Source organism: Oncorhynchus keta, chromosome 2 (assembly GCF_023373465.1).
Source record: "Oncorhynchus keta strain PuntledgeMale-10-30-2019 chromosome 2, Oket_V2, whole genome shotgun sequence".
NCBI classification, from domain to species: domain Eukaryota; kingdom Metazoa; phylum Chordata; class Actinopteri; order Salmoniformes; family Salmonidae; genus Oncorhynchus; species Oncorhynchus keta.
The window spans coordinates 59,311,356-59,323,071 of NC_068422.1; the positions used below are offsets into that span (position 1 = coordinate 59,311,356).

The 11,716-nt window shown below is 40.6% G+C and overlaps 1 protein-coding gene across 15 annotated transcripts in view; it reads left to right on the plus strand.

Annotated features, from left to right (window-relative positions):
- Window positions 1–11,482, plus strand: part of LOC118362231 (MAP kinase-activating death domain protein-like) — a 73,790-nt gene extending 62,308 nt beyond the window's left edge. For 8 of the 15 annotated variants that reach the window (XR_008079302.1, XR_008079321.1, XR_008079318.1 and 5 more), the window contains 3 exons: window positions 383–452; window positions 8,131–8,177; window positions 9,750–9,765. Coding sequence is in view for 4 of the 15 variants with exons in the window: in XM_052479310.1 (XP_052335270.1) it covers window positions 383–452; window positions 8,131–8,177; window positions 9,750–9,863 (231 nt within the window). In the remaining 11 variants the exon portion in view is untranslated. Of the gene's footprint in view, window positions 1–382; window positions 453–478; window positions 691–8,130; window positions 8,178–9,749 lie in introns of those variants that run through there. The other 7 variants (XM_052479310.1, XM_052479321.1, XM_052479322.1 and 4 more) reach the window with 5 other exon arrangements.
- Window positions 11,483–11,716: the final 234 nt, after the last annotated feature.

The window sequence follows — 11,716 nt, forward strand, 5'->3', positions numbered from 1 at the left end:
TGGCCACAATAGCTTTGCTGAGGCACACTTTATCTAAGGCACTATAGTGTGAACAAATGACCATATTATAGTTTCATTCAGCCAGTAATCATTAATAGCACTCACTTCATCATAGACCTTCCCACAATGCATTGCTACTCACCTAACCCCAGCCCATGTAAGCATTCAAACATGGAAACTTCTGTTCTGTGCTGTCCTATTTCATTTTGGTAGCGTTTTAAAAGCTTGCATATACCATCTTTTGTATTTCTTTCCCTTTTAGTATTGACTAGATGATAATTTAACGTTGTTCATTTTCTCTCTGAAATGTTTCATTTCAGCATGTTGTCATTGAGTTACTAATGTTCTGTCTTGTTGTTTTTTTTTGTTTTTTTTGTTTTAGGTTTTCATAGAGCTGAATCACATTAAAAAGTGCAATACTGTGAAGGGAGTCTTTGTCCTGGAGGAATTTGGTAATTACCACATCTATTGATTCTAGGTCTGTACTCGACACGGCAGTAACTCAGCTTCACGACAGACGAAAACGCTGACGCACAGAGTTAGCAACTGTAACGACTCGGGGTTCAGTGGATTCACACCAGCTCTTGTTTAGCTAGTTTCATTTGGCAATTTGAGAAGTCCAGCCCTCACAAATATGAATGTGTGCTTATTTTCATATTTATTGCTGACTATAAAACAAGACAAAACAGCCCTATTTGTGAGGTTTGTCTTTATTTGCTGTGTTTTTAGTTTTTAACCATGAGGTCTTAGGAGTCAGGCCTGCTGTGTTAAGATGGAAGACTTGATGCACCGCTTGTTTCTGCATCAGATTTTTGTAAGGATCAAATGTTGGAAGTTAGAGCTTTAGGGTATGAAATCGTTTTAGGGTTCACTCGACCAAGTAAGATGCTATGTGCATGAGAGGGAAGCGGAGCCACAGATCGTATTTGAACTGTTTTAAACGCTCATTAAGAATAAAGGACACATACGTTAATGATGTTCTCAGTTGAAGCTGAATTATCTCGCTCGATCTTCAGGATAGAAGGATGCTAACTTGTTGGATATGGCCACATTTGGGTTGCATTGAATAGACACACAAAAAAACAAATTCAGAAAGAAACGGAAATGGTACTTTCTTAGGCACGTTCAGGTAGGATCTCAGCCATTTTCAAAACGTGTTCTCTCAATGGAGCCTACTAAATGTGACTGGGGATTCCTTTCCTGAGACCAGGGCTAGTATTTAGATATTTAGAGCATTTCCTTCCAGATGTGTACAGTAGATGGTTTATCGTGTCTTTTTTACACTGCCATATTTGAAACCGACAACCAGTGACCAATGAGATTGTTAGGAGAGGCCTAGATCTGTGAGGTTATAGCCCCCATTAATATCAGCGCTGGACTGGGTTACTGCCGTGTCTCTGTGCTGCTTTTGTAATACGTCACCCTCATCCTTGCCGCTATGAAAACCTTCATTCTCCAGCAGGTAAAGTGCTGTCACCTTTCTCTTCTCCTTTCCTCTCTTAAGAGCATTCCTCCTCTCCACTCCCGCCTTCTCTCATGCCCCTCCTTCTTTATGCAGAATCCCCCTCGTTCCTTTCTTGTAAACGTTGGCTGGGTTTCTGCCTGTCCTGACAGTTTATTAAACTGAAACTTCCTGCCCCTCTCCATCACTTTTTTTTATTTTTAAAGCAAACCCCTCTAGTGTTGTTTTTTTTTCCTCAATGCTTTGCGGTTTCGGGGCCAAGGATCCTGGCTACTTGACTTGACAATGTGGGGAGCAGAGGGCCCCTTTTTATCGTTGTCCCCTCTTTCAAGGGTTCACAGTTACTAATGAAAAGTCTGTCCACCGACACTGGCTTTGAACGTGGTCTAGGGAGTTGGGCCTCATTAAAAGGACACTTTGGGATTTTGTCAGTCTACTTCCCCAGAGTCAGATGAACTCGTGGATACCATTTGTATTTCTCTGTGTCCTGTGCGGATGTAGTTTTGTGAGCCCATAAACTTCCAGTCATCACACAAACGCTAGCTTGCAATTGTTTTAGTTATAGCAACTTCCTTCAAACTGCACGCAGAGACATAAACATTGTATCAATGAGTTAATGTAACAGTGGGGAAGTAGGTAAAGGGCCTCCATGCCAAAATCCTGAAGTATCCCTTTTTAACATCTTATGTATTTGTGTCTTTAAGTAGTCAGTTTCTTGGTTGGCACACTTTTTTTCCCTATAATCTTGCTTTGTTTCTTTCCCATTCTCCACATTTGTTTTACATTGTTGTTGCTGTACACATTTGCTCGCACTGTGTGACTGATTTTGTTTTTGTATTTTCAAGGCATTAGTGTGAGTTCTTTCCTTTTCCGTGGGCCACATATGTCCTTTACACAATCATTTGGATGTCTGTATTCTAATGGCTTGCTGCTACAAACAGTTGAATCTATTCGCCAAAACAAATCTAGGAACAGTAAGTAATGGGGGCAGTAAAAACCACTTTTTAGGAAACAGCAGAACCTACACTACTGTTCAAAAGTTTGGGGTCACTTAGAAGTTTCCTTGTTTTTGAAAGAAAAACCCATCTTTTGTTCCATTAAAATAACATCAAATTGATCAGAAATACAGTGTAGACATTGTTCATGTTAGAAATGACTATTGTAGCTGGAAACGGCTGATTTTATTTTATGGAATATCTACCTATGCGCACAGAGGCCCATCATCAGCAACCATCACTCCTGTGTCCCAATGCCACATTGTGTTAGCTAATCCAAGTTTATAATTTTATAAAAGGCTAATTGATCATTGGAAAACCCTTTTGCAATTATGTTAGCATAGCTGAAAACTGATGTCCTGATTAAAAAAGCAATAAAACTGTCCTTCTTTAAACTAGTTGAGTGTCTTGCAACAGTGCAAGAGATCCAGTACATTAGTGTCTAGTTTGAGAAACAGACGCTTCACAAGTCCTCCACTGGCAGCTTCATTAAATAATACTCGCAAAACACCAGTCTCAACATCAACAGTGAAGAGGTGACTCCGGGATGCTGGCTTTCTAGGCAGGGTTTTTCTGTTAGCCTTTTAAAATGATCAACTTGGATTAGCTAGCACAACGGGTCATTGGAACACAGGAGTGATTTTTGCCGATAATGGGCCTCTGTGCGCCGTTTCCAGCTACAATAGTCATTTCCAACATTAACCATGTCTACACTGTATTTCTGATCAATTTGATGTTATTTTAAATGGGTGTTTTTCTTTCAAAAACAAGGACATTTCTAAGTGAACCCAAACTTTTGAACTGAAGTGTGTATATATATTTTTTTATCAGGTGAGAAACTGAGCCAGCTCATACAGGTATACTGTTTGACATGTACCGCAAGGATACAGCTGGCGGCAAGCTAGAAGCGAGGTCGAAGTTTGGGTGGTTCTCGGAAACGAAGCTAAATAAACAAACTAGCCAGCTGTATGTCAGAGCTGTTTGCAGTTGGCCGCTTGCTGTGGACGGGGCAGACTAAATCCTCTACCTTTGCGATCTCATCTCTGGTGAACTATGCAGACAGTCTTCAAGATGGTAGTCCGGTATGCAAACATAGTGGAAACATAACCAAACTGTTCCCCAAGTTATATTCACACAAGCAGTTTTCCATATTTAGCTTGAAAGATGATGGCTAGCTACCTAACTTAGAGGTGGCTGTTTGCCAGTCAGCATAGCTTGTGGAATACTATGTGTGTTATGCACTGGGAGTGCGACCCTGGCCCCCTGTGTCTTCGGTCAAGAAGACGATGCAAGCCGTTGATTCACTGTGAACACTTTAATTCCACAGTAACCAGAATAATGGTGAATATGTAGTCGTGCAAATTTCTACTAGAGAAAATGAATGATAATACAACATTAGTAACGTATAATAATTCACTAGATGAAACATTGACATAGGTATACAATAGGAAATAAGCAGGGGAAATATGCATAAATAGTCATAAGGAATGTACACAAACATAATGGCAAGAATACCTAAGAAATATGCATACATAAATAAGTGGTTGGGATGTATACGTAATAGGTGACACCCATGTATGCATATATTGTTTGCAATAATAAACCGTGCCACTAGGCAGCAGGTGAGCCCTGTAATGGCTCTAATTGCAAAGGCTGACTGACATCCGTGAACATGCCAAATAGGGCGGTGCTAGGAAACGACACCTCTTTAACGGCTGCATACAAACTCAAAGTAGACCGCCCTCCGCCCTGAACTCTAAGCCCTTGAATGGCATTTTACATCGTCACGTCCGAGTGTTCCTTAAATGTCCCTTGCCCAAGCGAGGGAGAGTGTTGATCGAAGAGGCAACGTCCTTGGTGAAAATCTTGACGTTTGAACTGTTAACGACGCTGGGCCAATTGGGACTCCCAATCACGGCCGGTTGTATATACAAATTTCATAATTCCCAAAAATATGTTTATGCATCTACGGTTTTATAGGCTCCTCACTATGACACTAAGCCAATTTTACAACGCTAAAAATCAATGTTGTCTAGATACATTTTTTTTATCAAGCTAGGTTCATAATTTTGTCTGGCATGCCGGAAATGCAGCCTTGTTGATTAAATGTAAAAGTTTGCGGCCACCAGAGTTTGACATGTGACTACAGTTTGTATTTAATTGTGGGTTATATCAACCCTGCAAGTGGCAAGTATATCACTCGCTCCGTCGAGCAAAATCGAGGGCCAAGGGGGCAACGTTTGTGAATTGGACCTCCATTTAAGGTGGCAATAAAACTACATCCGGTTTCAATGGGGATTCCCAGAGGGAGAGTTACTAGACAAAGGGCTGAGGGACTAAAAATCACGTATTTGGACTGCAGCCTAGTGAGTGACTTATTTCCCCATAGAGATTAGGCACAAATGGTGAACTGCCTAATTGGCGTACAAATACATACAACACTAGGATAGGAATGGAAAGGCCTCCCGGGTGATCTAGGGTACCGCATCGCAGTGCTAGCTGTGCCACCAGAGACTCTGGGTTCGCGCCCAGGCTCTGTCGCAGCCGGCCGCGACCGGGAAGTCCGTGGGGCGACGCACGGTTAGGGATATCCTTGTCTCATCGCGCACTAGCCCAGTGCACGCTAACCAGGTCGCCAGGTGCACGGTGTTTCCTCCGAAACATTGGTGCGGCTGGCTTCCGGGTTGGATTCACGCTGTGTTAAGAAGCAGTGCGGCTTGGTTGGGTTGTGTTTCGGAGGACGCATGGCTTTCGACCTTCGTCTCTCCCGAGCCGGTACGGGAGTTGTAGCGATGAGACAAGATAGTAATTACTAACAATTGGATACCACGAAATTGGGGAGAAATGGGGGTTAAAATTAAAAGAATAGGAATGTTCAGGCACAAATAACATGCAGGTTGTAAGCATACATGGTAACAAAAGGGATAGTAAGTAAGATTATATGGAATATAAACCTGTACATGGCTGTAATGGATATAACAAAATGCTGTTCTGACCACGGTTTACCGCAACGGTGAATGAGCCAGTCAGAGGAACAGTAATGGAAGCCTACATAATATGCAGCTTAACAAGGAACGTGAACTATATGTTGTAAACGAATAATGATATATTCATTTGTAATAGACAATATATAAAGGTGAGTAGGCTAGCATAGGCTGACTGGGATGTTAGCAAGGAAAAATGGTAGAAAGTTATATGTGGGGATATACAACAGGCATAGCAAAAGTATTGTAATCAGATTTTTTGCAATCAGATTGTAGATACTTTAGAGTATTACTTTTTGGATTACATGTAAGGATATTTGTAGGGAGAAAAATATGACAGGGTTTTCTCTCATTTAAGTTTTTTTCCACCTGAGTGAGTCTGACCACCAGTCAGAGACTACTATGATAATCACCAAATGCATTTGGAAACTTTTTGTCTTCTTCTCAGTAGAGGTGCATGGGTAATATCACTGGGGAAGCCAAGCCAGGACCATGCAGACGCCCTTGAGCGATCGGGTAGGCTGTTTGGAATATTTGACCTACAGCATGGTCAAGCAAGTTAATGTTTACGACATTTTCGGACAACTAAACAACTATTGATTTAGAACTAAGTAGAGTTACCGCAAATCGCAAAGAAAACAGACGCTGCCTCCAATATTCCAGCACCATTTCAACATCATTTTTTTGTTTACCTTTGTTTTACTAGGCAAGTCAGTTAAGAACAAATTCTTATTTTCAATGACGGCCTAGGAACAGTGGGTTAACTGCCTGTTCAGGGGCAGAACGACAGATTTGTACCTTGTCAGCTCGGGGATTCGAACTTGCAACCTTTCGGTTACTAGTCCAACGCTCTAACCACTAGTCTACCCTTATCATCTATGCTTAGTCTAATAGTGACAACTAAAATTTACCCCCAAAAAACAATATAGTCCGATCAAAATGAGCTAAATATGATGTGGCTGTCCATTGTCCTGATTTGTGTGTGCATGCAGAAAAAAACATGTTGACTCGCCCTACTACAAGCATTTCACTACACCCGCAATAACATCTGCTAAATATGTGTGTGACCAATACAATTTGATTTGTTGAGAAACACCAATGTCTTCCTCCTCTCATTCATGTTGACGAAACGTTCTATGACTGTCATACAATATACACTTTTATCTTTTGTTCATAGGCTACCTGGCTAAAATGCTTGCTCGCTAGCCTAACTTCCTTTCGTGGGCAACATTAGCTAGTTAATATTAGCCTTCTACATATACAGTAGCTACATAGCTATTGAACTTCCAGCCTCTCAGTCCAGGGGAACCATGTCTGAATTTATGGTTGGATCAGAATCGCTTTTATAATCATTGGTCAGTACGGAGAATTAAGTAAAACCAAATCCCCAACTCCATCCATGGCAAGGGAAGGGCCAATTTTAGCTAGCTAGCTAGCCACCGTAGGACAACACGAAATGCAACAATTGAGGTTGCTTCTGTCATTTACGTATTTTTCTTGAAGCGATGTGAAATCCAAACTGGTATCCCTTGACACTTTTTTTTGGTGCACCATGAGCATTCATAGTTGAGCTCACTTAGTTCAGCGCAACGCTGATTGGCTATTATTTAATTTTCTTTCTTTCTTCTTCCCTTGCATTCAATGCTACGGGTGGCAACAATGTCATACTCTTTTAAGACTGTGTAACTCTGTGTTGTTTTTTGTCCCGCTGCTTTGCTTTATCTGGGACAGGTCGCAGTTGTAAATGAGAACTTGTTCTCAACTGGCCTACCTGGTTAAATAAAGGTGAAATAAAAAATGTAAATGACCAGACAGCATCAGATAGAAGGCCTACACATACGTGATATACATTCAGCCTCTTGCGAATTGAAGGAAAATTATGAAAACAAATACACGAAAGATATATTTTTTGTCAATTTTTCAAGGAAGCCTGGCTTCCCTTGGTATCCATGACTACACACCACTGCTTCTAATGCCTCATAAGGGGAAAGTAATAAATTATGTTACTGAGTTTGGGTAATCCAAAGGTTACTGATTACAATTTTGGACAGGTAGTAACAGATTACATTTAGAAAGTAACCTACCCAACCCTGCTGGTGACTGAGGGATAAGGGGATTCTTCACCTAGCTAGCACACTAGCTAGCTTATTAGCTGGCTAGCTACCTACAGTGGCTTTCTTAGCGCATTGTTAGCACATTATTGAACTTCGCTTCGCAAAGACTATAATTTGAGATGGTTTACGAAGAACGTATTTTGCCTGCAAGAACCACCCAAAATTGCACTTCGATTCTACTGTCCCTCCCCCTTAAATAGCAAATATATTTGCTAGACCTAGCAGTGGCAGAAAGGTCATTTTGAAAATGCCACACTTTTTCAGATAGTATATGAGAGTATCCACCGTCTTAGAATTCAGATTTTCATCATGCCAAAGTGAAGCGTGTCCGGTCCAATCTAGCATATGCCCAAAGCAAATCAGGTAGCATCATTTTTGTGCTAAGTGTGAACTCTGAACCAGTTCAGTACTTGTGTGGACTCTTGGCCCACAGCCTCTTTTGCGTACCCTCTCATAGTCTGAAATCTCTTATCACATGCTACACCCGCTGCAACACCCAGCTCTAACACTCTTTCTTAAAGTGGGGTTTCAACCTCTTGAATCCTTTGTTTTGTCTCTTGCACCTGCACTTGTAGTTCCTGAAACTAAGGAAGTGGTGATCCACAAGTACAAGACACCCATGGTGAGTTAAACTCTTCCGCTCTTGTGGCTAACGCCATACGCATTCAATTGCCACCAGATCTGTTTTAACAGTACTGCATTGCATATACAGTTGAAGTAGGAAGTTTACATACACTTTGGTTGGAATAATTAAAACTAGTTTTTCAACCACTCCACAAATGTCTTGTTAAACTATTTTATTGTGCATGACACAATAAAATTTTCCGACAATTGTTTACAGACAGATTAATTCACTGTATCACAATTACAGTGGGTCAGAAGTTTACATACACTAAGTTGACTGCCTTTAAACAGCTTGGAAAATTCCAGAAAATGATGTCATGGCTTTAGAAGCTTCTGTTAGGCTAATTGACATCATTTGAGTCAATTGGAGGTGTACCTGTGGATCTATTTTAAGGTATACCTTCAAACTCAGTGCCTCTTTGCTTGACATCATGGGAAAATCCAAAGAAATCAGCCCAGACCTCAGGAAAAAAAATTGTACACCTCCACAAGTCTGGTTCATCCTTGGGAGCAATTTCCAAACGCCTTGTTTGGAATTTGGACCGAATCACAAACAATAGTACGCAAGTATAAACACCATGGGACCACGCAGCCGTCATACCGCTCAGGAAGGAGACTCGTTCTTTCTCCTAGAGATGAACGTACTTTGGTGCGAAAAGTACCAGAACAACAGCAAAGGACCTTGTGAAGATGCTGGAGGAAACAGGTACAAAAGTATCTATATCAACAGTAAAACAAGTCCTATATCGACATAACCTGAAAGGCCGCTCAGCAAGGAAGAAGCCATTTCTTCACAACCGCCATAAAAAAGCCAGACTACGGTCTGCAACTGCCCATGGGGACAAAGAAGTTCAGCTATTGGAGTGGCCTTCACAAAGCCCTGACCTCAATCCTATAGAGAATTTGTGAGCAGAACTGAAAAAGCATGTGCGAGCCAGGAGGCCTACAAACCTGACTCATTTACACCAGCTCGGTCAGGAGGAAGGGGCCAAAATTCACCCAACTTATTATGGAAGCTTGTGGAAGGCTACCTGAAATGTTTGACCCAAGTTTAAAAAAAAGAAAATGTAAAGGCAATGCTACCAAATACTAATTGAGTGAATATAAACTTCTGACCCACTGGGAATTTGATGAAAGAAATAAAAGTTGAAATAAATCACTCTATTCTGACATTTCACATTCTTAAAATAAAGTGGTGTTCCTAACTGACCTAAGACAGGGAATTTCTACTAAGATGAAATGTCAGGATTTGTGAAAAACTGAGTTTAAATGTATTTGGCTACAGTGTATGTATGTAAACTTCTGACATGATTATGAAGAGTAATCCCTTCGACATTACTGCTAAAATGCGTGTAATATTAGTTTTTTTCAAGGAGCCTTTTTATTTAATCTCTTAAGTATTTTAAAATAATGTAATCCCCTTTTTGTTCATAACACGATTAGTTCTACAGAGCCATGACACCAAATAATAAAGTGAAAGGCGGCAGAAGTAGTATAACTATGCCACAAGTAGCTTGGTCATAGCTACACTTCCCTCATGTTCCCTGTTTTTTTTCTTGCTCTCAAACAGGCACACCAGATCTGTTACTCCGTCCTCTGCCTTTTCTCCTACGTGGCTGCGGTGAAGGGGAAGGAAGCAGAAGGCAAGCCCAAGCTTCTATCTCCAAGACCCCTGGCCAGCTAGTCTACAACCCCCTCCAACCCCCCCGTGCCTCTCACTCTGCAACAAAGTGGAATCTCGGCCCTACTATGACATTGAGTTCTCACAATCCTTGATCCTACACACCTCTTTACTCCTCTTTGCACCCTGTAAGTACATCTCCAAGAAATACCCTCTACTCTTTGCGCCTTGCCATGTAAGTAAAATTCCTATGGTGTGTGTGTGTATGTACATGTGATCCCTGGTCTGTGGCATCGTGTGTGTACACCCTTCCCAACCATGGTCACGTCCACAAGGCTCCTCCCATACAGGCCCAGCCTGATGTCTTGGCCGTAAGCTTGCTTGATCTTCAAGGCGACAGTTCGTTCCCCATCTCTTTCTTTTCTCGTCCTGGCCTGCTGCCAAGGTCTTACTGGTTGTTTTTAATGGGATGGAGACAGCAAGAGGGATTGATGTGAGCCACAGCTCTACAAGTCGATAAGAAAGCAACCAACCGCCCCATCCACTCTCTGCGACTGTGTGATGAATATTCTATGTGGTACTACTGTAAAACTCCAGTCTGTCCAAACCGGTGAAACGTTTAAAAAGTACTCTAGTACTGACGGTTGTCACTTTGTTAATAAATGCTACTTCTGCATGGTGCATCAAACACTGCACGTAAAAGCTTGTTTCATTCCTTTTGATCCCAAAATATCTTGTGTGGTCCAAGATGTGTGCATCTCTTTAGCTTGCCCAGTGTTGCGAAACTACTGTAGTAGTTCTACTGTCAAGTGTCTTGCCTGTGGTCCTCTGTATTGAATGTTACTATGGAGAGAAGAAATGCTGTACATTTCAACATAAGATGTTTTGCAAAGTGTGGTTTATTTACTAGATGTGCAATACTTTACATAGTAAGCCAGAGCCAGATCATTGTTCTGTTTTTTTTTTTATCTTGGCAATTCTGGCTTACACAGAGCAAAGATTGTATAAAAAAAAAAGGACTTCATTGTCGTAGATATTTATTGAAGTAAATAAATATGACCTATTGTTTATACTTGCGAAATCACTATTTGGAGATTCTAGAGATGTGTACATCTACTGCTGTTATGGTTTTGTCTGTTGGAGAGGTGTGTTAAGTCTTCATGTTGTGTCTGTTGTAGTAAGATAAATCCAATCTAGCCCCATTTCAGCCCAATTGTAAGTGGTGTGTATGTGAGTGTATACATGCATTGTATTGTTTTGCCAGATAAGCAATATATGAATAATACAGCTATATGATCAGGATATTGTTTTTAATGTTTACGTGGCTTTTATTTTTTTAGAGATGAAATGCGTGTGTAAGGAACATAATGTTACAACTTCCATGAGGTAATTATTTAAGGTATTTCATTCTTGACAATAAAAACACTGGTGTAAATATGAGAGTAACTGGATGAGGAGTGTCTCAAAACAGTTTGAAGACAGTAACCGAACATAAGGTATTGTTTGTTAGACTAGTTACATATGAGAACATTACAAAACGGGAGTATTTGAAACCAACCAACCCAATTATTGTGCTAGCTAGCCTACTGCTGTTGAGAAATTGTTGTAAATATGTGTTGGAAAAAAGTATTTATAGAACATGTACAGCTTTGGCAATATCAAAATAAAAGTTGTCAACCAAAGCCCTCCATTTTGTCTCAAATCATTATTTTGCCACAACGTTTGGATGAACACCTAAATGATGCACATGCATATATTTGGAAAACATAAGAATGAAATCTAGAGTAATATTTGTGAAGATTTAATGCAATACTTGCATGGTCTAAGACAATACCCTTTTATGATCTCATTAATCTATCATATTTGCCAGTAAAAATAAAAGCCTTTTATAGAATGTCATTAAATTCATAATTCCA